The sequence below is a fragment of the Artibeus jamaicensis genome, unplaced genomic scaffold (assembly GCF_021234435.1).
Source record: "Artibeus jamaicensis isolate MK-2021 breed Jamaican fruit bat unplaced genomic scaffold, CSHL_Jam_final contig_1132, whole genome shotgun sequence".
NCBI classification, from domain to species: Eukaryota; Metazoa; Chordata; class Mammalia; order Chiroptera; family Phyllostomidae; genus Artibeus; species Artibeus jamaicensis.
In genome coordinates, this window is record NW_026521221.1 from 3,600,001 (window position 1) to 3,621,390 (window position 21,390).

Genomic DNA, 21,390 nt, shown 5'->3' on the forward strand with positions numbered 1-21,390 from the left:
GTCCTACATGGAACACTAAAGTGTCTGGAAACTTCAACTGCTAATATTTGAATTGGAGGGAAATCTAGGAGAAAGGAGGGAATTTCCTATAAGTATGATACATTAATATAGAACATTTCAGATCACCTCTGAATACTGTGGGGATAGTACTAGGGAAGAATAGTCCCGTAATTATGAGTCCAACTGGCTAAGTTCATATCTTGGCTCCACCACTAGCTGGGAACAGGACTTTTGGCAAATTATGTAAATTCCTCATGACTCGGTTTGGTTGTTTCTAAGATGGGGAGAGCCACCTTACAGGTACACTCTGAGAACTCAGTGAGTTGACACACATGAAGAGTTTAGGATGGTGCTTGACATGTGTTAAACACGCAGTAAATGTTAGCTGCCTTTCCTTTTTAGAAGGGGAAATTTGTTTTAGGATAGACTGAGTAACCCTGCCTTTCTGAATGTTAAACTGACTTTATATAACTACTGAACTAGTGTTTCTGGAATTTTAGAAATTTGAGTATATTTACAATTTTTGCTATACTCTCACAGTATCACACGTACTAATAATAAATATACAATATTTACTTGATAGTTTTTAAAATGTCCGTACTTAATTATATTTTAAGAAAAATGTATGATTCTGCCTTACATGATAAACTACAGTTTTTTGTCATAAATGGAAGGTACTATTAAAATAATCTGTAGCTGTTGAAGAAGAGATTGTTTTGCATGCCACTGAAGCCACCTCACATGCCTGTGCCAGGGTTACACATACTCCTCCTCAGGAGACATGGACCAGATGTCGTCAGTATCTAAAGATCCATCGTGTTCTATAGCCTATAAATTTTCTGAAAACAATAAAGGAAAACTAACTTCATTCATAATGGGAAAAGCTCAAATTAAGTCAAATCCACTTGCCTACTTAAAAATTACTATAATAGCCATGACTGGTGTGGCTCAGTGTATTGAACCTGTGGACCAAAGGGTAGCCTCTTCAATTCCCGGTCAGGGCACATGCCTGGGTTTCGAGCCAGGTCCCCAGTAGGGGACGCACACGAGGCAACCACACATTGATGTTTCTCTCCTTCTCTTTCTCCTTCCCTTCCCCTCTCTAAAACTAAATAAATAAAATATTTAAAAATAGCTATAATAGTAGGGAATGTAGGCAAGCCTTGGATTTGAGTAGTTCATTAATAATTCATTCAACAATTTATTGAGTAGCTATTATGTGCAGAGCAACCTTGAGGTGGTAACAGAGAAATATTTCTGCTTTTAAACAACTTACCAAATATCCTGACACAGATAGTTCCTTAGTCCTCCATGAGAACCATGAATTTTCCAAGGGGGTGACATCTCATAAATAGATATACAGTGTACCTGGGCATTAAAATTTTAGGGTGTGGGCAATGAAGAAAAAGTGTTTAAGGAATCTCCCTAGGTAGGCCATAATGGACAAAGAAAAAAAAAACAAGGTTAAAAAGCATTGATATTGAACAAATACAGAGTCACAAAAAGCCAGAGTTGAATTCTGAAACCTTACAGCCTCAGAACCAGAAATAAACTTGTAGGAATTATTTCTTATTTCCTTGGGTGACTACAGGATGAGTCTCACCCTCCATATAAAAGCCCCGATTGCTGAAAGATAATGTTGAGGAGCTGCAACATCTTTTTTTCAATACTGTGCTAAATATGCCTGTTTTCAGATTTTTTTCATGTGTCATAGTTTCAAGTCCTAGCATTATGATCAATCTCCTATCAACAGATGATAAAGTAATATTTAACCAAGTGCCAAATGATTGGGAAAATAAGGGCAAATTTTACTGAAGGAGGTGAGAATTGAATTGGATTTTGAAGTTTTGGCCTGGGCCAAAGGCACATTTTAGACTTGGGGGATGGAGTTGAGGGTGGATGGGTGGGAGAAGTGGAATTAAGTATGTTTCTGCAATTAATAAGGTGCTTAATAAATATGCGTCAAATGCACGTTTGTTGAATAAGGGTTGATGGTGTATAGTTACTTTCAAGTTGTAAGTTGCCTGAGTCAAAAGTCTGATCAAATTGTATGGGATGGAGACTCGACTTGGAGCGCTGAACACACGGTACAGTGCACAGGTGCTGTGTTGTGGAATTGTGCACCTGGGACCTGTATAGTTTTGTTGACCAGTGCCACCCCAACAAATTCAATACAAAGGAAAACAAAGGATGTGATCGGTGTGGATACTCATGCTTTAGAGATGTTGTCCTCTTGTCTTTCCATAATACTTTTTAATGTAATGACTGTAGTTCAAGATATTTCTTACATGATTATGTGCCAGAGAGCAGAATTTACATAATATGTTCCTGTAGGATTCCCTGTGTTAGAAGATGTTTCTTACTCATGTAGTCAAATGGGATCCAACTGCTTTAGAGATCACTGCTGTGCAATGGGAGAGCGAGTTGGCTGCCTGGAATTCTGGAGGGATAGTTCCAACTGTGCAAGAGGAGATAGGCTCTTGTCAGCCCCTGGCAGTATCGAAATTGTCCAGAGAAGATTCTAACAGGCCAGCTCCTATGGAGAGGTGACTTGGGGTGTTCATGACCTTGATCTCCAAAGGCCTTAATGCAGCATTTGAAGGAAAGATTAAATTTTAGATGATATTTTTAGGTTTTGCTGTCCTGGAGCTTAGCCCCTGGAGCAGCCACATGAGGAGGCCAACTTCTGGGTGTATTTTGGGAGAGCTGCCAACAGAAGCTGCCTTCCCCATCCAGCTGTTTAACTGCAGGGATTGTTTTTTCTTCAGGGGAGAGAGAAGTAGGGTCTAACACTCTCCATCTGTCTGCACGTGACTTTTCCTTCAACATGGCCACCTTGTCTTTATCCCTGTATTGTCCTTCCCTCCCTTCATCCTTACTTCTCTCCTGACTTCTGCCACCCAATATAAAGTGAGCTCCATGCTGGTTCACCCATCATGCTTAAGCCTATTTGTGACCTTGAGTCAGTGATGCCAAATATATTTGGTTTTGTCCTTGTTTTAGATCAGGTATAACCTAGTAAAAGCACTTTTTGCGATGGACAGGACTTCTGAGCACCTTAAGAGTACATGTGGTTCACCTGCTTATTTGCTCAGTTTTTCACCAGTAGCTGACCATGTATCTGATCTTACATTAAGGAAAGGAAGAGTTATAAACATGGGCATGATGCCAGTGATTTGGGGGGAAGTCTTCACTTGCTTGATTGCTGATGCTTGAAATGCCCTTAGCAAGGGAGAGAAAATCCTTTTCATTCTAATTATAGATAAGACATAAATACAACCCCCACTCTATGGTGTGGTAACACTCAAGCTAATACACAGAAATGTGCAAAGGACTCTACCAGGTTTTTTCCCAGAGAACAGTTCTCATTATGGATTGTGTACTGGGTGCCACAAAGTAGGGGGGCAGGGGAGGGGTATAAGAAGGGATGATCTGGCATTACCAAATTTCGCCTGTTGAACAGATGCTCTTCTGGCTGTCTCTCCAAGGCTGTTGAAATGTATAGTTGGTAAGGACAGGCTTTGACTATATACATATCTTGCAAAGTTTTTTTCTTTTTTAATGCTCTTGACAGTAGAAATTAATGAATGATCTACTTATTGACAGTGCAGTGTTGGGAGGCAGAAACCAGGCCACACCATCATCTAACACCAGCCAAAGCAACAGCCCAAGTCTGAAATGGGAAGTTAAGTGCTTTTCCTGTGCTATTTTATTTCATATTCACAACCACCCTGCAAAGTGCCAATGTTAATGGTCTTTTACAAATGAGGGAACCGAGGGCCACAGATATTAATCATCTTGTTGAATCAACATAGGCAGTAGGTAGAAGAGCCAGTCTCAAATCGAGTCTGAGCGATTCTATGCTGGGCTCCATCCCACTACTCCATGTTGATCTTTTATTTCAAAGCATGATATTGCATAACTTTCTGAGTTCACCTACCTTTTAGAAAGTATTTTTACATTTTTTCTTTTAGTTTTTTTTTTTTTAGATTTTTAATTTATTTATCTTTAGAGGAGAAGGGAAGGATAAAGGGAGAGAAATATCAATGTATGGTTGCTTCTTGTGCACCCCCTGCTGGGAACTGGCCTGCAACCCAGGCATCTGCCCTGACTGGGAATCGAACTACAGTCCTCTGGTTTGCAGGCCCCCGCTCAATCCACTGAGCTACACCAGCCAGGGTTCTTTTAGTTTTTAAAAAATTTATTGGGGTAACATTTGGTGGAATTATATATGTTCAGGTATACAGTTCTATAATATATCATCTGTATATTGTATTGTGTGTCTACCACCCCAAAACAAGACTCTCTCCATCATCATTTTTCTCCCTTTCACCCTCTTCTACTTCCCCCACCCCTCGTAATCAGCATGTCGTTATCTGTGTCTAAGAGTTGTTTTGTTGTTGTTGTTGTTTTTGCTTAATCCCTTTACTTTTTTCACATAACCCCCCCCAACCCCCTCCCCTCTGACAGTTCTCAGTCTGTTTTCTGAATCTATAAGTCTGTTAGTATTTTGTTTGGTCGTTTATTTTGTTCATTAGATTCCACATGTAAGTGAAATCATATGGTACTGTCTTTCTCTGACTGGCTTATTTCACTTAACATAATACTCTCCAGGCCCATCCATGCTGTTGCAAAACGTGAGTTTCTTTTTTTTTTTTTACAGTATTTCATTGTATCAATGTACCACAGCTTTTATCCACTTATCTACTTGATGCGCTACTTCCAAATATTGGCTATTGTGGAGAATGCTGTAATGAACATAGTAGGGCATATATTCTTTCAAATTAGTGTTTTGGGTTTCATCGTATATATTCCCAGGAGTGGAATCGCTGGATCATGAGACTGTTTGATTTTAATTTTTTGAAAAATCTCCATGCTGCCTTCCATAGTGATTACACAAATCTACATTCCCACCAGCAGTGCAAAAGGGTTCCCTTTTCTCCACATCCTCACTAACCCTTGTTTGTTAATTTATTGATGGTAGCCATTCTGACAGCTGTGAGGTTATATCTCATTGTGATTTTAATTTGCATTTTTCTGATGTTTAGTGATGTTGAGCATCTTTTCATATCTATTGGACATCCTTATGTCATCTTTGGAAAAGGGTTTATATATGTCCTTTGCTCATTTTTTAATTGAATTGTCTTCTTAGTGTTGAGTTTTTTTAAGTTCTTTATAAATTTTGGATATTAACCCTTTATAAGATGTATCATTCGTGAATATATTTTCCCACTCAGTGGGTTGTCTTTTCATTTTGTTGGTGGTTTCCATTGCTGGGCAAAACATTTTTAGTTTGATATGGCCCCATTTGTTTATTTTTCTTTTGTTTCCCATGCCTGAAGAGATATATCAGAAAAAGTATTGCTACAAGAACTGTCCGAGATTTTACTGCCTAGGCTTTCATCCAGAATTTTTATGGATTTGAGTCTAACAGTTTAGTCTTTACTTCATTTTCAGTTTATTCTTATGCATGGTGTAAGGAGGTAGTCTGGTTTCACTTTTTTGCACATATCTGTCCGATTTTCCCAATAACATTTATTTAATAGACTGTTTTTACCCTAATGTATATTTTTGCTTTCTTTGTCAAATATTGTTTTGACAATAATATTATTAGATAATATTATTTGTGAATATTATTTGACAAAGGAAATATATTTATATTATAAATCTGTAAAGGCATGGGTTTATTTCTGGACTGTCTATTCTGTTCTACTAATATCTGCTACTGCTCTTATACAACTACCAGGCTGTTGAGATTACTATGGCCTTATAGTATAGTATGATATTAGGTAGTGTGATTCCTCCAACTTTATTCTTTTTTCTCAAGATTGTTGTGGCTATCTATTGTCTTCTGTGGTTTCATATAACTTTTGAGAATATTTGTTCCGGTTCTGTGAAATATGTCATTGATCTTGTTAGGCATTGCAATGAATCTATAAATTGCTTTGGATTAGTGTGGATGTTTTAATGATGTTAATTCTTCCTTCCATGAACACAGAATGTGCTTCCACTTATTTGTGTCTCCTTCAATTTCTTTCTTCAGTGCCTTATAATTTTCTGAGTACAGGTCTTTTACATCATGATTAAATTCATTTCAAGGAAATTTTTTGTGCAATTGTAAATGGGATTTTTTTTTCTTAGCTTCCTTTTCTTCTTAGCTTCCTTTTCTTCCTTTTCCTTTTCAGATTATTGGTATATAAAAATGCAACTGATTTCTCGATATTTACTTTGTATTCTTCTACTTTACTGAATTCATTTATCAGTTCTAGTAGTTTTTTGGTGAAGTCTTTAGGGTTCTCTATGTACAGTATTATGCCATCTGCAAATAATAATAGTTTTACTTCTTCCTTTCCAATTTTGATGCCTTTTATTTATTCTTCTTCTGATTACTGTGGCTAGGACTTCTAGTACTGTGTTGAGTAAGAGTGGTGAAAATGGATGTCCTTTTCATGGATCTTAAGAGAAATGCTTGTAGTTTTTGCCCATTGGCTATGATGTTGGCTGTGAATTTGTCATATATGGCATTTATTCCATTGAGGTATGTTCCTTCTATCCCCACTTAGCTGAGACTTTTTATCATGAACGGGTGCTGGATTTTATCAGGTGCTTTTTCTGCATCTGTTGACATGACCATGTGGTTTTGTCCTTCATTTGGTTTATGTGGCATATCGCATTTATTGATTTCCAGATATTGTACCAACCTTGCATTCTCAGAGTAAATGTCACTTGATCATGGTATATGATATTTCTGATGTATTACTGTATTCGGTTTGTTAATATTTTGTTGAGGATTTTAGCATCTATGATCATCAGGTATATTGGCCTATAATTTTCTTTTTTAGTGTCTTTATCTGGTTTAGGAATCAGGATAATGTTGGTGTGGTAAAATTAGCTTGGGAGTCTTCCCTCCTCTTGAATTTTTTGAAATAGTTTAAGAAGGATAGGTATTATTTCTTCTTTGAATGTTTGATAACATTTACCTGTGAAACCATCTGGTCTAGGACTTTTGTTTTTAGGGACTTTTTGATTACTGCTTCAGTTTTACTCATTTTAATCTGCCTATTTAGATTCTCTGATTCTTTCTCACTCAGTTTTGGAAGATGGTATGTTTCAAGGAATTTATCTATTTCATCCAGATTTTCCAATTCATCAGCATATAGTTGTTTGCAATAGTTTCTTACAATCCTTTGTATTTCTTTGATATCAGTTGTTACTTCTTTTTTTTCATTTCTAATTTTATTTATTTTGGTTCTCTCTCTTCTCTCTTTTTTTGTTCCTGATGAATTCGGTTAAAGGTTTGTCTATCTTGTTTATCCTTTCAAAGAACCAGCTCATGATTTCACTGATATTTTGTATTTTTTTAGACTTTATTTTGTTTATTTCTACTCTGATTTTTATTGCTTTCTTTCTTCCACTCACTTTGGGCTTTATTTGTTCCTTTTCTAGTTCCTTTAAATGTAAAGTTATTTTTAAAATTTTTCTTATTTCTTGAGATAGGCCTATAATGCCATGAATTTCCCTCAGGACCACTTTTGCTGTGTCCCGCAGATTTTGGAAGGTTCTCATTTTTATTTATTTCAATGTATCTTTTTTATTTTTCAGTTTACATTATTATTATTTAATTTTATTTATTATTTAATTAATTGTATTATTATTGTTGTTAACCCTCACTCAAGGACATTTTTTCATTGCCTTCAGAGAGAAGGCAGGGGAAGGGGAAGACAGAAAGAGAGAGGGAGAAACATTGATGTGAGAGATAAACATCGATCAGTTGCCTTCTTGTGCACATCCTGACTAGGGATCAAAGCAGCAATCTGGGTTTGTGCTCTGACCAGGAATTGAACCCATGACCTTTCAGTCTATGGGACAACACTCCAGCCAACAGAGCCACACCAGCCAGGGCAAGTTATCTTTTGATGTCTTCCTTGATCTCACTGTTAACTCATTCATTGTTTAATAACATGTTATTTAGCCTTCATGTCTTTGTATATTTTTCAGTTTTTTTCATGTTGTTGATTTCTATTTTTTTACCTTTATGGTCAGAGAAGATGCATAATATGATTTCAGTCTTCTTAAATTTATTGAGGCTTAATCTGTGTAACATTTGGTGTAACCTAGAAAATGTTCCATGTGCACTTGGAAAGAACGTATATTCTGCTACATTGGGGTGGAATTAATTAATCTGACCTAGTATTTCACTTAAGGCCACTGTTTTCATGTTGATTTTCTGTCTGGAAGATCTATGCATTGATGTCAATGGGGCGTTACAATCCTCTACTGTGACTCTGTTACTGTCAAGGTCTCCCTTTGTGTTCATCAAAATTTGCTTTACATATTTAGGTGCTTCTTTGTTGGGTACATAAATGTTTACCAGGGTTAAACCCTCTGTTGGACTGATCCCTTCAGCATTATGTTGTATCCCTCTTTGTCTCTTCATCCTTTGTTTTAAAGTCTGTTTTGTCAGATGTAAGTATTTCTACCCCAGCTTTTTTCCCTTTGTATTTTCATGAAATATGGTTTTCCATCCCTTTCCTTTTAGGCTGTCTGTATCTTCCTGCTTTTTTCTCTTTTGAAAAGGTATAAATAGAAATTATGGTCTTGTCATATTACAACTGAAGCTAGGACATAAGAAGTTGTATACTTTTTCTGGTTCTCTGGGGATGCAGCTCTTGGGACCCACCCATCATTTCCAGGAAAAGTTGAAGCCAACCTTAAGCCCACAAGTCAACCTTAGACAGGCTCACGAGGGAACCAAGGCCCCTCATCCACAGTTCCAGCTGAGGTTGCAGCAAGCACAGCTTTGCCAGACATAGGAGTGAATCATCATGAAAATGAGTCCTCTACCACACAGATAATCCACTCCAGTTCAGGCCACACAAGGAGGTCAGCCCAAATTCCTAGCCAACACACATGTGATGAAATCATTGTTTGAAACCCCTTCCCCCAAAAAAAGTATGGAATTATATTCAAGAATCCAATGGAACTGAGTCTCACACCCACAGAAACAATCTTGTTTTCCAAGCTTGATGATGAGTTTTGACCCATGACATGACAGCAGTCTTTGAAGGAGTCAGGGTAACAGTTTATTTTCTAGGCACCAGTGACCATTCTCCCCCTGCCCAGCCCAGCAGGCCGTCATGCAGTGAGTGGTCTTCAGGGGTGATTCAGGTTATCCCACTCCCCACCCTACATGGACCCATTTGCTCCCCCCTCTGTTGTTTGGGGATCCAACTTCCTGGAAAGAACTTTTCTTTATATATTTATATAACTTTAAGTTCAAAAACTTAACAATTAGCAAACATAAAAAGAAGCAAGCTTTCCCTTCAATTTCTTCCAAAAGGTTTACAATAATTTCTGCAACATGGGAAAAAAGCTTTTGTTAGTGGTCCATATTTTTATCATAAACATAGATATTATAGAGAAAATAAACAATAAAAACAAAAATCTTTTTAAAATACCCAAGTTAAAACAAAAGAATTTTAATTCTTAAGTGGAAGGAATAGAGAGGAAATATGTAATATTCAAAATGATAAATAGGGGCTCACACTGTGTAGGCTTGTAGGAACTGTTAGCTTTAGGTATGGACAAGAGGGTCTGGAGCTGGGGTTTTGAGCTCCCCAGGGGGAAAGGTGTACAGCCAGGAGTTGGAGTTGAGCCTCCATATATAGCCCAAAGCATAGAAATGGGATTGGGAAAATTCTACTTGACTGGAAAAATGGCAAGGAAGCTTGTTTGCTCTATGTGATCTTGAGTTGTGTTGTATTAGGAGAGAAAAAAGAAATTAGAAATAGGTGAGTACATTTGTGGGTTTTGGTCCAAATTCACACTCATGTTTACTACAGGAAGCCCAAGCCAAGAAATTAACAATGAAACTGGTCCTGCAAAAGTAAACATGAAACTATTGTGTCATAGTTATTTCCAAAGTACAGGTCAAACAATTGTTGCTGAAAATTAGCTCCCAGTAAAAATGTACAAACCAGTGAGAGTGAGGAAACCACTATTGTAAGGAAGATGATAGATAGCTACATAGATAGATAGATAGATAGATAGATAGATAGATAGATAGATAGATAGATAGATAGATAGATAGATAGATAGATAGAAAAAATACCATGGACTTGAGATGAGAAAATGCAGACGCTATAAATGAAACATATAGATGTTTATAAACTATAAGACAAATATATAAAATAAAATATGTAAGTCGATTGAATAAATAAAAACTATACTTATAAAAATGAAAAAAGAAAATAGTATGCAAAAACAGCAGATAGTTTTGGAGAAACCAAAAATAAAATTTAGAAAATGAATATCTTTGAAGTTAAAATTTCATTAGATGAATGAAGTATTAGATTGTAAAATAGATTAGAAGGAGGAGATTAGAACAAAAATTAATGAACTTTAGGATGGATGTAAGGAAAACACCATTAGTATAACACAAAAGATGTGGAGAGGGGAAGTATAAACACTTCATAGGAGTGGTAGGCAGAGGAGCTAGAATAAGACCTCCTAAAATATGTCTAGTATAAGAGTCCCAGAAGTACAGAATGGAGGCCAATGGTGTAATGGCTCATTTTTTAAGCTTGTTTAAGTCATTTATAGTTAGGTTCATGAAATATAGCTAACTCGATACAGGGTCAATAAAAAGAGCCACATACAGGTGCACAGTGATAAAACTATCGGATATCAAAGAAAAATCAAAAGGCAACCAGATATAAAAGACGAGTAACTTACATAGGGATTACTGTCAGACTGACAGTAGAGTTCTTATCAATAACAGATGTCAAAGAGACAATGGAATCATATCTTTAAAGCGTTGAAGTAAAATGACTATTAGCCTACTGTTCTATACCCAGCTATATTATCATTCAAGTGTGAGAACAGGGGATAGATATTTTCAGACAAGGCAAGACTAAAGAGGTTTAAGGTTTTACTGCTCAGTGAAAGAATTAAGGCTCAGGCTGAAAGAACCAATAAATGAGGTGTGTCAGTAACAATATCCAATTTTTAGATCTTGAATCTGAAAGTAAAATTTAAGAAGCAATACTGAAAAAGGAAATTGGCAAACATGGTGATAAATCTAAGCATAGAATTTTTAAAAAAATAGAAACTGGTCGAGGTTCTTCAGAGAAACAGAACCAGCGTGTGTGTGTCTGTAGAGAGAGAGAAGAGGTGGGAGAGATTGATCTTAAGAAATTGGCTCTCATGATTATAGAGGCAGATGATTCCCGAGGTTTAGGTGACAAGCTAGAGACCCATGAAAGCCAAATGGTATAGGTCCAGTCCAAAGGTCTGCTGGCTTGAGACCGAAGATGAGCTCATATGTTACTTTGAGCTTAAAGGCAGGAAATTACCAGGGTCCCAGCTTGAAGGCCATCAGGCAGAAAGAATTCTTTACCATTCAGTCTTTTGTTCTAGCCAGGCCTTCAGCTGAGCAGGTAAGGCTCACCCACGGTAGACCCAGCAGTCTGCTTTATTCAGTCTACCAATTCAACGATTCATTTCATCCAGAAACACTCTTACAGACCCATGCAGAATAATGTTTGACCAAATGTCTAGGCCTTCTGTGGCCCAGTTAAGTTGACACAAAATTAACGATCTTGAGATTAACTGGGAAACCGTGTCTGTGGACAAGTTGGTCGGACAAAAAGAATAGACACAGTAACATGTAGGCTGATTAAAGAGGGGTGCTTCCTGATTGGAGTGAGTGCATTCTAAATTTCTTATACTCAGAATTACAAAGGAGATATAATTAGATTAAATACTGTTTACAAATTTTGTGGAGAGGACTACTAAAGAAGTAGGTGTAAACTGTACTATTTCCAAGTGATTAAAAAGAGAAAGAGGGAATTAAAAATCTTAACCAATGTGAAAGTAATAAAGGGCAAAGACAGGAGGGAAGAGAATGGTTAGCAAAACATAGAAAATAAGAGAGTAGACATAAGTCTGAATGTGTCTGTTATGAGTAGATTAACCTATTTTTAAAAAGCATAGGTTTTTCTAAGTTGATTTTAGAAACTCTAGTTATATGCTACTTATAAGGGCCATACTATGACTTAATGACACAATAAAGTTCAAAGTAAAGAAACAATACACCAGAGATATCAGGCCCATACTATCTGAAAGAAAATTGGCACAGCGGCATTACCTACAGATAACATTCAAGTCAGACCAGAAGTAAAAAAGATAGGAAAGGTCATGACTTGATATCAAAAGGCATAATTTTCAAGAAGTATATGTAAAACAATGAATTTATGTAACCCACATTATAGCCCTCTAACATAGAAAGCAAACATTGGCAGAATTATAAGGAGAGACTGACACACAATGGTAATAGATTATTATTTCACATGTGATTTGGAAAAAAATAAGAATATAGATTCGAATAATACAATTAAAATTCTTGACCTACTTGACATATCTGAACTCTGTACCTCAAAAATAGGAACTTCAGTATTTTTTAAGACATAAGACATTTGTGAAAATTGATTATATATTAAAGCACAGAGGAAGTCAAATTCCCCCAAATTGATATAAACATTACATAATTTGAACATGATGTAATCCAATTAGGAACATAAAATGTTGAAATAAGTTTTTTTTTTTAATTTTAAGATAGGGAACATTTAAAAAACTTTTTATTTTGAAATAATTTGAATATTAACAAAAAGTTGCAAATATGGTACAAAGAACTCCCATATATCCTTTGCCCAAATTTCCCACATGTTAACATTTAGAAACACTTGATTTATCAAAGAAGAGTTTCTTTTTTTTAAATTTTTTTTACTTTTTAAATTGATTATGCTGTTACAGTTGTTCTATTCCCCCTTCATTCCCCTCCACCCTACCCCCCCATCCCCACCATTAACCCCCCTTTAGTTTATGACCATGTGTCTCAAGTCCTTTAGATTCTATATTTCCCATGCTATTCTTGCCCCCCCCCATCTATTTTCTATCTACTGTCTATGCTACTTATTTTCTGTACCTTCTCCCCCCATCTCCTCCTCCCACTCCCCTGTTGCTAACCCTCCTTGAGATCTTCATTTCTATGTTTCCACTCCTGATCTAGCTGTTCTTTTAGTTTGCTTTCATTTTAGGTGTGGTTGTTAATAACTGTGAGCTTTTTGTTCTTTCACTGTTCATGTTTCTTTAACTTCTTTTTCTTAGATAAGTCCCTTTAACATTTCATATAATAAGGGCTTGGTGATGATGAACTCCTTGAATTTGATCTTATCTGAGAAGCACCTTATCTGTCCTTCCATTCTAAATGAAAGTTTTGCTGGATAGAGCAATCTTGGTTGTAGGTGTTTAGACTTCATGACTTGGAATATTTCTTTCCAGCCCCTTCTTGCCTGTAACGTCTCTTTTGAGAAATCTGCTGACAGTCTGATGGGGACTCCTTTGTAGGTGATTGTCCCCTTAGCTCTTGCTGCTTCTAGGATTCTCTCCTTCATTTTAATTCCAAGATGGAGGTATAGGTGGATGTGCCGTGCCTTCTCACACAACCAAGTTTAGGGACAACTAAATATTAGCATCAGAAAACACAACCAGAACACGGAAAATTGAACTTTTCGGAAGTCCGTTAACAACAAATTCTTCAGCCCAACCTGTAAGGGGCGAAACCGGCGTCTCGTGAGGGGTTGCACAGGAGGACTGGGTCAGACCCGGGCGCAGAATCCAGACGCACGGGTTCCAAACACAGGATTGGACCTAGTGAGCAACCGAGCAACCCACCGGGTGAGCGACTGCAGAGGAGACAGTGGGGAGGCGGTGCTGCGTGTTGACTGCGGTTGCCTATTTGCGGGCGAGCGGACAGGCGAGGGAGTGGGCGGTTGGACCGGGGCCCCGGAGGTCCCCGTGGCAAGCGGCAGTAGAGGGCGCCGCCATTTCCCCGCTCTGGCTACGCCCCCACATATAGCGTCACAACCCAGCTACCTGGGAGTCCAAGGCGCCGCTTCTCACATTTAAAGGGCCAGAACAGACCAAAAATGTCGCAGGAAGACCTCAAAGCCCCAGAGATAAATCTAAGCGACGAAGAAATAGCAAAACTCTCAGACGCACAATTTAAAACACTGGTCATCAGGATCCTCACAGATCTGGTTGATTATAGCCACAAATTAGAGAAACATATGAAGGCTAAACTAATGGAAATGAATGGAATTCCACAGGAAACCCATAGCGATGAAAAGGAAACTGGGACTCAAATCAATGGAGTGGACCAGAAGAAAGCAAATAATGGCCAAACAGAAAAGAGTCAAGGAGCAAGAATTCAAAGAAATGAGGAGAGTCTTAGGAACCTCCAGGACATCTTTAAACGCTCCAATATCCGAATTATAGGGGTACCAGAAGGGGGAAAGACACAGCCACCAGTGGAAAAATTATTTGAACAAATAATAAAAGAAAATTTCCCCAATCTGGCAAAGGAAATAGACTTCCAAGAAATCCAAGAAGCTCAGAGAGTACCAAAAAAGTTGGACTCAAGAAGAAACACACCAAGGCATATCATAATTACATTAGCCAAAATTGAAATAAGTTTTTAAGTAATTTGTGGATAAATGATGATATCATGAAACTCTAAAATATTTATAATGACAACAAAACTTGTGGCATGTAGCTAAAGCAGAATTTAGAGGAAAAATTATAGCCTTAAAAAGTATATGTTAAAATGAAAAACTGAAATTTTATTTAATAAAAAAGTAAGTTAGCAAAAGAATAATGTAGCAAATTCAATGTAGAAAGCAAGAAATAATGATCATAAAAGTAAATTAAATGTAATTTAATTTAGGGGGAATCAGCTAAACCAAAATTTGCTTACTTGAAGATTATAATTAACCAACCTCTAGCAAGACTGATGCATTTAAAGATTCTATACAAATTAATATTAAAATATTTAAAGTTAATTTACAGATCCAGAAATTAAGTCAGAGTGGTGGGTGGGCAGATATTTATTATATTAGTCTTCTGACTTATTTTTGTCAGACATATTTCACAGTAAAAATATATAACCTTTCCTTAGTCATTATATCTTAGTCCAGGCATTGCTTGCTGCCTGTCCTCTGTAGCTTTAACAGGTACCAGCTCTCTCCTGTTTTTATGCATGTAGCTCCAAGGGACTCATGCTTCTTCCTGCTTTGTACATGCTTGGTAGAAAGTTGAACTCCCAGCAGTTGAAGCACTGGTCAGTAAACTATGAAATCTACAGAATGAATGCCTCTGACAGAGTTAGAGAGAACAAGACTTCTGTCCATGAATGGTCCAAAAATACAGGTGAGAATTGGACAGAGGTAGTAGCTGGCTTAGGGGCATCGTCCATGAAAGTCACAAGCTTTCTTGAGACCTATCATCTCCAGCCCTCCCAATATTGTCCAGTTGCCTTTCCATATCTGGTTGATGCTGTTATTCATCCATATGGCAGTTCTGAAGCTTCAGAATATGTGTGTAAAAAGTAAGTTTGCACTCTCTGGCTTCGTCTGCGATGCAGGCATACTTTTTGCATGAATGTGGACTCAATATATAGTTTTTACTATTCAATTTAAAGTGACTGACTTCCTCTTTCAAGTTTCCTTTGATTTGTATAGTGTGCTACTCAATACATTCAAACTATTTTGTGCTACTCAATACATTCAAATACTATTTTCTAAAAGGTTTATTGGCTATGATTCTTAATTCTGATAAGCACACTATTCGAAAGTTTATATTGTGAGGAAAATTATGTCATTAGTTTCTTTTTTAATATTTCCCTTTCTTCTCTCATAAAATAAATGACCTAAGTTTCTTATGTCTTAGAGTACTGTTCCTCTTCTTTTTTAAAAAAGAGTGTTTGTTTTATGACTTTAGCAATGCATTTGTATATTGTTGGTTATGAGGCCTATAATTTTCCATAGGATAACACTTTTGATTATGCTGTCTGGCCATTTAGGGATTAATAGTTTTATCCTCAAAAGGGTGTGAAAGTTAGCAGTGTAACATCTTAGCAATGACCAGGTACAGGTCCATCTGGAGAAGGTGCGCTCGTTTCCTTGAAATATTGGGGGCACCATGGGTAGTCTAAATGGATGTGTCTGCCATTACTATCCAATGACTGACTGGCAAACCAGAGAGAGCAGTTCCCCTCAGAGAAGGTAGTGAAATGAATGAGCAGTTCCCTGGTCCCTCTGATTCACCAGGCCTTACAATTCAGTTAGGAAAACTGAGTGAGTTTATCAAGTACATTATTATCTATTGAACACCATTGTTTCAGTAATTTATTCTTTTACAATAAGATGACTTGCTGTTTCATAGTCCCAGTGTCTGTACCATTCATCCCTGGTAATTTCCCTCAGAAATGATTGAGTCCAACTTAAGTTTGTGTGAAGTAAATGCCTAAGCCTGATTTGGTTCTCAATATTCCTGCAGCTTTAACAAAATAAATAACAAAATAGCTGTCAAAGGTATTTGCTTTATAGAATCACGCAAGAAACCTTTAACATAGTAAATTCAAATAATGTTATCACTTTCTACAGATGAAGACACCGAATCTGAAAAGTTCCATAGGGTTGCCCAGGTCATAGAGCTAGTTGTATACGTAAGGTTGAACGGGCTTTCTCAGCACGTTCTCAGTGATGGTGCTCACTTAGGATTCTGAATATGGCCTCTCCACTTGCCGTGCAAACATATTTACAAATGGCTGTAAGTATGTAAATGTTACAATAAGCATGCAGTTACGTGACTAAAAATAGGAAATAATTAAAATAATTGCACTTCATTATTTCTTTGTGGACTCTACTAAAGTGAAAAAGATATAATTTACTAACAGTATTTACTAACGTTTATCTTATCTGTCAGTGTTCTTACAGTACTGAATTTGATAAAGAATATAACAATTTTTTAAAAAAGGCTGTAAGCCAAAAATTATCTCAGAACCTGAATGATGTAAATCTATGGTCTATGTTTATTCTATTAATTAGATAGTTATCAAATATGCATTTTTATTGTGTTTGTATGGACCAGACCTTAAGCTATTTTGCTAACTATCTGGGAATTATTCAATTGAAGGACTTGAATGAATTGATTCCTAGGCAACACGTGACATAGCTTCAGTCTACAGCAGCGATTTTCAACCTTTGTCACTTCATGGCACACATAAACAAATTATTAAAATTCATGACATACCAAAATATATATATATACATTGCCAATCTGACCAAAAAAAGCATATAATTTTGATTCACACTGGACAGCTATTGTTTGTTGGATATTGTCATTTTTTTTATTTGACAGCCTAAGGGAAAAGAGGTCAGTGCCCCTAACTAAATAGTCAGGTATTGAATGTTTTAAAAATCCTTGTGGCACACCAGTTGAAAATCACAGGTCTAGAAAGTTGCATGCCTCCATCGCAGAGGAGAGGAAGCTTTGCCCACCTTGGGTTTCATGTGCCCGAAGTCAACAGCAAGGCCAGGATCTCCTGCCTCAGTTTTCAAAGAATATGACCTGATATAGCATCCCTCATTCGAAGCCTCCTGTAGCCTCTTCTTCTATAACAGTTCCCTGAGATACCAATTTAATTTACCTTGGATTTAATGACACATATTTTGGAACAAAAATTCCAAATATATAAATGTATATATATATATGAGTATATACAGGGTCTGGCAGAAGCAAGGCTTCCAGGAGTGTGGCTGGTAGGGTATGTGAATGTCTTACATGACATGGACAGTAATTTGAACATTTCACCTAAAACAAGATATGGTGCCCTGGTTGGTATGGCTCAGTGGATTGAGTGCTGGCCTGTGAGCCAAAGGGTCATCACTGGTTAGATTCCCAGTCAGGGCACATGCCTGAGTTGCTGGCCAGGTCCCCAGTGGGGGGCACACAAGGGGCAACCACATTTCGATATTTCTTTTCCCTCTCTCTTTCCCGCTCTCTAAAAATAAATATATAAAATCTAAAAAACATATGTCATATGGTGTGCTTGAGTCTGATATCATTGTGTTATAGAACTACATGCTTATGATTTTGAAATACAATATTATGTAATAAAAAGGGGGTATTGTTTGTGTGGGACCTGTATATTTTCTTAAGTTTCTCTCAATTGTCAGTCATTTTTACCTATATTTGTGTGACATGGATATACATTGTTTAGCAGTTGATGAGTATTTTATAAAGGTCTAGAATTCAGAGATGGTTTCTTAGCTGAAAATTACTTTTACTGACATTGTTGAAGTCTTTGAATCAGACCTGCCTTCGCTAAACCCTTCATATACACATGGTTATAAAATACTTACCTGCAAAATGTAAATATTTTTTTCTGATTGTCTTTGTTGTGTTTTTCCCCCAAATGGGCTTTCTAAAGCTAATGTATCTGCAAATAGACATATGCTAGATCTGTACTTGTAATTTACCTTGGAAATATCAGGTCATCTTCAAATCTGGCAACGTAGCTCACAAACTTAGCAAAACGGTATAATTAAAAGCTTTTCATAGATTTGTAAAAAGGAAATGACTACTATCAATTGTGTTTCCATTGTCATGATTTGTGTGTATATAGGTGTATGTCCCTTCTCATGTTGCATTAAAAGTATGTTGACTGTCTGCTAACGGTTCATCTCTTTTCTTCTGCAGCCTCCAAGTCTGTTATAAATAGTATGCTACGGGACCCCTCTCAGATTCCAGATGGAGTTCTAGCAAATCAGGTCTATCAGGTATTAATCACAGCTGTCTATTTTCAGTGGCGATGCTGTTATCTGCCTAGCAGAGTAAAGGATTTTAAACCTCATTTAATTACTGTCATCATAAACTATCACTGAGGTCAGAGTGCTCCATAAATGGCAATGCGATGTTTGCGAGAAGAGCATTTCACTTTTTAATAGCTTGCTTTTATAGTGAATAAAAACCATGCACTTTTTGTTTTCTGTGATTAAATCTGAAAAGCCTTTTGATAGCTTTTTAAAAAAAACTAGAGAAAAAAATTTCAGATACAGCTTTTAGGATACTGTTTAACTGTAGTAGTTTCTATAGTCACCACACCCCAGACCCCTCCTCTTGTCTGTCTGCAGTGCATTGTGAACGACTGCTGTTATGGACCGCTGGTGGACTGCATCAAACAGTATCCTTTCCCATAAAATTTTAGGTGCACAATTGACGAGCTTAGTGTCACTGGAGGAGATGTGTCTAGCTTTAACGTGACATAAAGTTCTGCTTCACAAAACACATTTCATACTCTTCTATTTTACATTCAATCAGCTGGAGGGTCACTGCAGACCATTCTTTCCTACAGCTTAAGAAAAACCAGATAGGCCACGGGAAGATGTCAGTTCAGCAGCTGCACACTCACATGCTTATTTCAAACCGCCTGGTTTTCAATGAGTTTGAAGGTACAGAGTCATTAGGCAGGTAACATACTGTCTTGGAATGTATCTAACCATTTCAATGAACATTTTAAAAAATAGAACAAATTTTCTATTTAAAATGAACCAAATTCAGTTGAGTTTGCTGGAATAAATTTTGCCTGAAGTTGAAGGATAATGTGATTAAAATGTTGCCGGAGACCATCACATTTTAAAGGGCAGTAGACCCTTATTGCTTAAATGCTGATTACAATCTGAATTGTCATTTAAATCCTTAATAAACATTTTTAGAGAAACCAACCTAATTTTTTCCCTCTGGACTGAGTTTTTTTTATTACTGATTTGAGAGAGAGAGAACCATTGACTTGTTCCACTTATTTATGCATTTATTGGTTGCTTCTTTTGTGTGCCCTGACCAGAGATCAAACCCGCAACCTTGGCACAATGGAGTGATGCCCCAACCAACAGAGCTACCTGGCCAGGGCCCCTAGGGACTGAATTTAAGGCTATAAAAACATGGCCAGTCATTCATTAAAGACTCTGAGATTACTAAAGAGTTAATGCCTACTTCTTAATATAGGATTTGAGTGGATAGTAATGACTTCATGACACAGGTCATTCTTCATCAATACATTTAGTAGTATTGTGGCCACACTAAGAATTTCATTATATTCCTTAGCTAAAAATGCTACTTATGGAGTAACTTAAATATATATATATACACATATATATTTGAGTCCATGAGTCTCACGTTTCTTAAATAGAACATGCCCTTCCTGGTATAGGTTTTGTTGGTGTGGGTGGCACTGTGACCAGCTGTGACTTGGCGACCAGTCAGGAGGCTTTCTTGGCAGCCCTTGCTAGTCAAGTGTACATGCACCATGTGCATGGGTGTTCATTATTTCACCTTGTTTCATAAAGGCTTAGAGCCAGTAAACTTTTTGTTAAAAAAAATTACTCATTTTTGTTCATAAAGGATAACCTTTAAAAATAATCTTTTAACAGAGACCCCTTATAAGAAGAGTGTATATGTTACAGCTTTTGGTGTATTTATTCTCCAAGTCTGTTCGCTGCAACCTAACCTAATAAAACCACAGCATTGTGATAAGCTTACCTTTTTATTAGCTCAAAGTAAAACTATACTTCTACCTTCAGTGTAAAATTAATGGTAGTGTCAGAAGGTGTAGGAATGCCAGCCTGAAGTTGCTATAGCCATAAAGTTTACCACATTCATGTAACAACTAACACCATTTCAGAGTATGTGGGGCGGAATTACATGTTAATTTTCAAGCACATAAAATAGTTAAAAATCAATTTAAAGTTAAGGTTTTAAAAGCATAATGTCTTTTGAAGGATTGCATATTGATTTTAGATATAACTATCTAATTACATATGCATGGACTAAAGTATGAAGTCAACTGCTTTGTAAATGCCAGGAGGCTATTTTTCAGTAATAGTTGAGATGCTTACGGGAAACTAGATTGCTGTATTGCTGGAGAAGAAAATGGCTTGTGAGGTTATTTACAAGTTTTGCCCCATGGTCACTGCCATACATCAATAATAGGTATTATTATAGACAAAGTCTAAGTGTTTCTGCTTATGGAGCATTATAAATTCTGTTTGGAGTATTTTCCTTACATTTTTGCCATCATTCACTTTTCTTTTTTCGCTGTATTATTGTCAGTAGAATTTAATGTAGTACATGATTTCAATTGATAAAGATAATGATGTATGTCTATATACTGCATTCGCTGACTAGATTATAACTTTGTAGTTCTATTATTGGGCCTATTGCCAGTAGAATTACTGTTTTTACAAGCTTTACTTTGTAGACCTTTTTATTTTAAATATGGCTTATATCAAGCAAAGAAAAACCACGAAGTGGATTTTTCCAAAATTTTAAATTGGTCATTGCTTTTACCATGCAAAATAAAATAGGTTGGGAAGTTTATAGAGAACTGATTTTTATCTTTGCATTGAGGTAGTAGCAGTTTTGTATAATGTAAATACATCTGCATAGATGTCTCTTAGACTGATCAATTATTTTATTTCACACTGAATCAAA

General features: G+C 36.7%; 1 protein-coding gene across 8 annotated transcripts in view; it reads left to right on the plus strand.

The window, feature by feature from the left end:
* Positions 1-21,390, plus strand: part of CDIN1 (CDAN1 interacting nuclease 1) — a 215,803-nt gene that overhangs the window by 75,219 nt on the left and 119,194 nt on the right. For 7 of the 8 annotated variants that reach the window (XM_053665438.1, XM_037163127.2, XM_037163128.2 and 4 more), the window contains exons 6-7: positions 18,601-18,680; positions 19,035-19,084. The exons of the other annotated variant lie outside the window; for it this stretch is intronic. In XM_053665438.1, coding sequence (XP_053521413.1) covers positions 18,601-18,680; positions 19,035-19,084 — 130 coding nt within the window. The remainder of the gene's footprint in view (positions 1-18,600; positions 18,681-19,034; positions 19,085-21,390) is intronic. 8 annotated transcript variants of the gene reach the window in all.